The 375-nt window shown below is 25.9% G+C and overlaps 1 protein-coding gene across 1 annotated transcript; it reads left to right on the forward strand.

The window, feature by feature from the left end:
• Nucleotides 1-58: 58 nt before the first annotated feature.
• Nucleotides 59-370, forward strand: LOC112214026 (telomere-associated protein RIF1-like; the record flags this gene model as incomplete). The annotated part of the gene is made up of 1 exon (XM_024372251.1): nt 59-370. A coding segment is annotated over one exon (312 nt), but the record flags the coding sequence as incomplete, so codon positions are not given.
• Nucleotides 371-375: the final 5 nt, after the last annotated feature.

Genomic DNA, 375 nt, shown 5'->3' on the forward strand with positions numbered 1-375 from the left:
ATATATATATATATATACAGGAATTTATGTAATAATTGTAAATATGTTTCTTCTGTAACTGTTATACTTTGCATTTTTTCAATTACAGGATTATGTTTTCATTAAAACAAACTTAAAGTTTGATGTCAATCGCTTGACAGAACACCAGAAAGAGTCTTTGAAACGAAGGAAAGAAGATATTGCAGCATTGTATAATGATTTATCACAATCTTCATCACAAGATACTCAAAATTTACAAGAATGGTTTGATAAAAAAAGTAAAAGTTTAGGAGAAGCAGAGAAAGATCATAACAAAAAAGATAATATTTCAATAAGAAATATGTTGGATGATGATGCAAATAAAGAAAACAAAATTGAAATGAAGGAATTAGAAGC

Source organism: Bombus impatiens, unplaced genomic scaffold (assembly GCF_000188095.3).
Source record: "Bombus impatiens unplaced genomic scaffold, BIMP_2.2 scf_5129, whole genome shotgun sequence".
Taxonomy (NCBI): domain Eukaryota; kingdom Metazoa; phylum Arthropoda; class Insecta; order Hymenoptera; family Apidae; genus Bombus; species Bombus impatiens.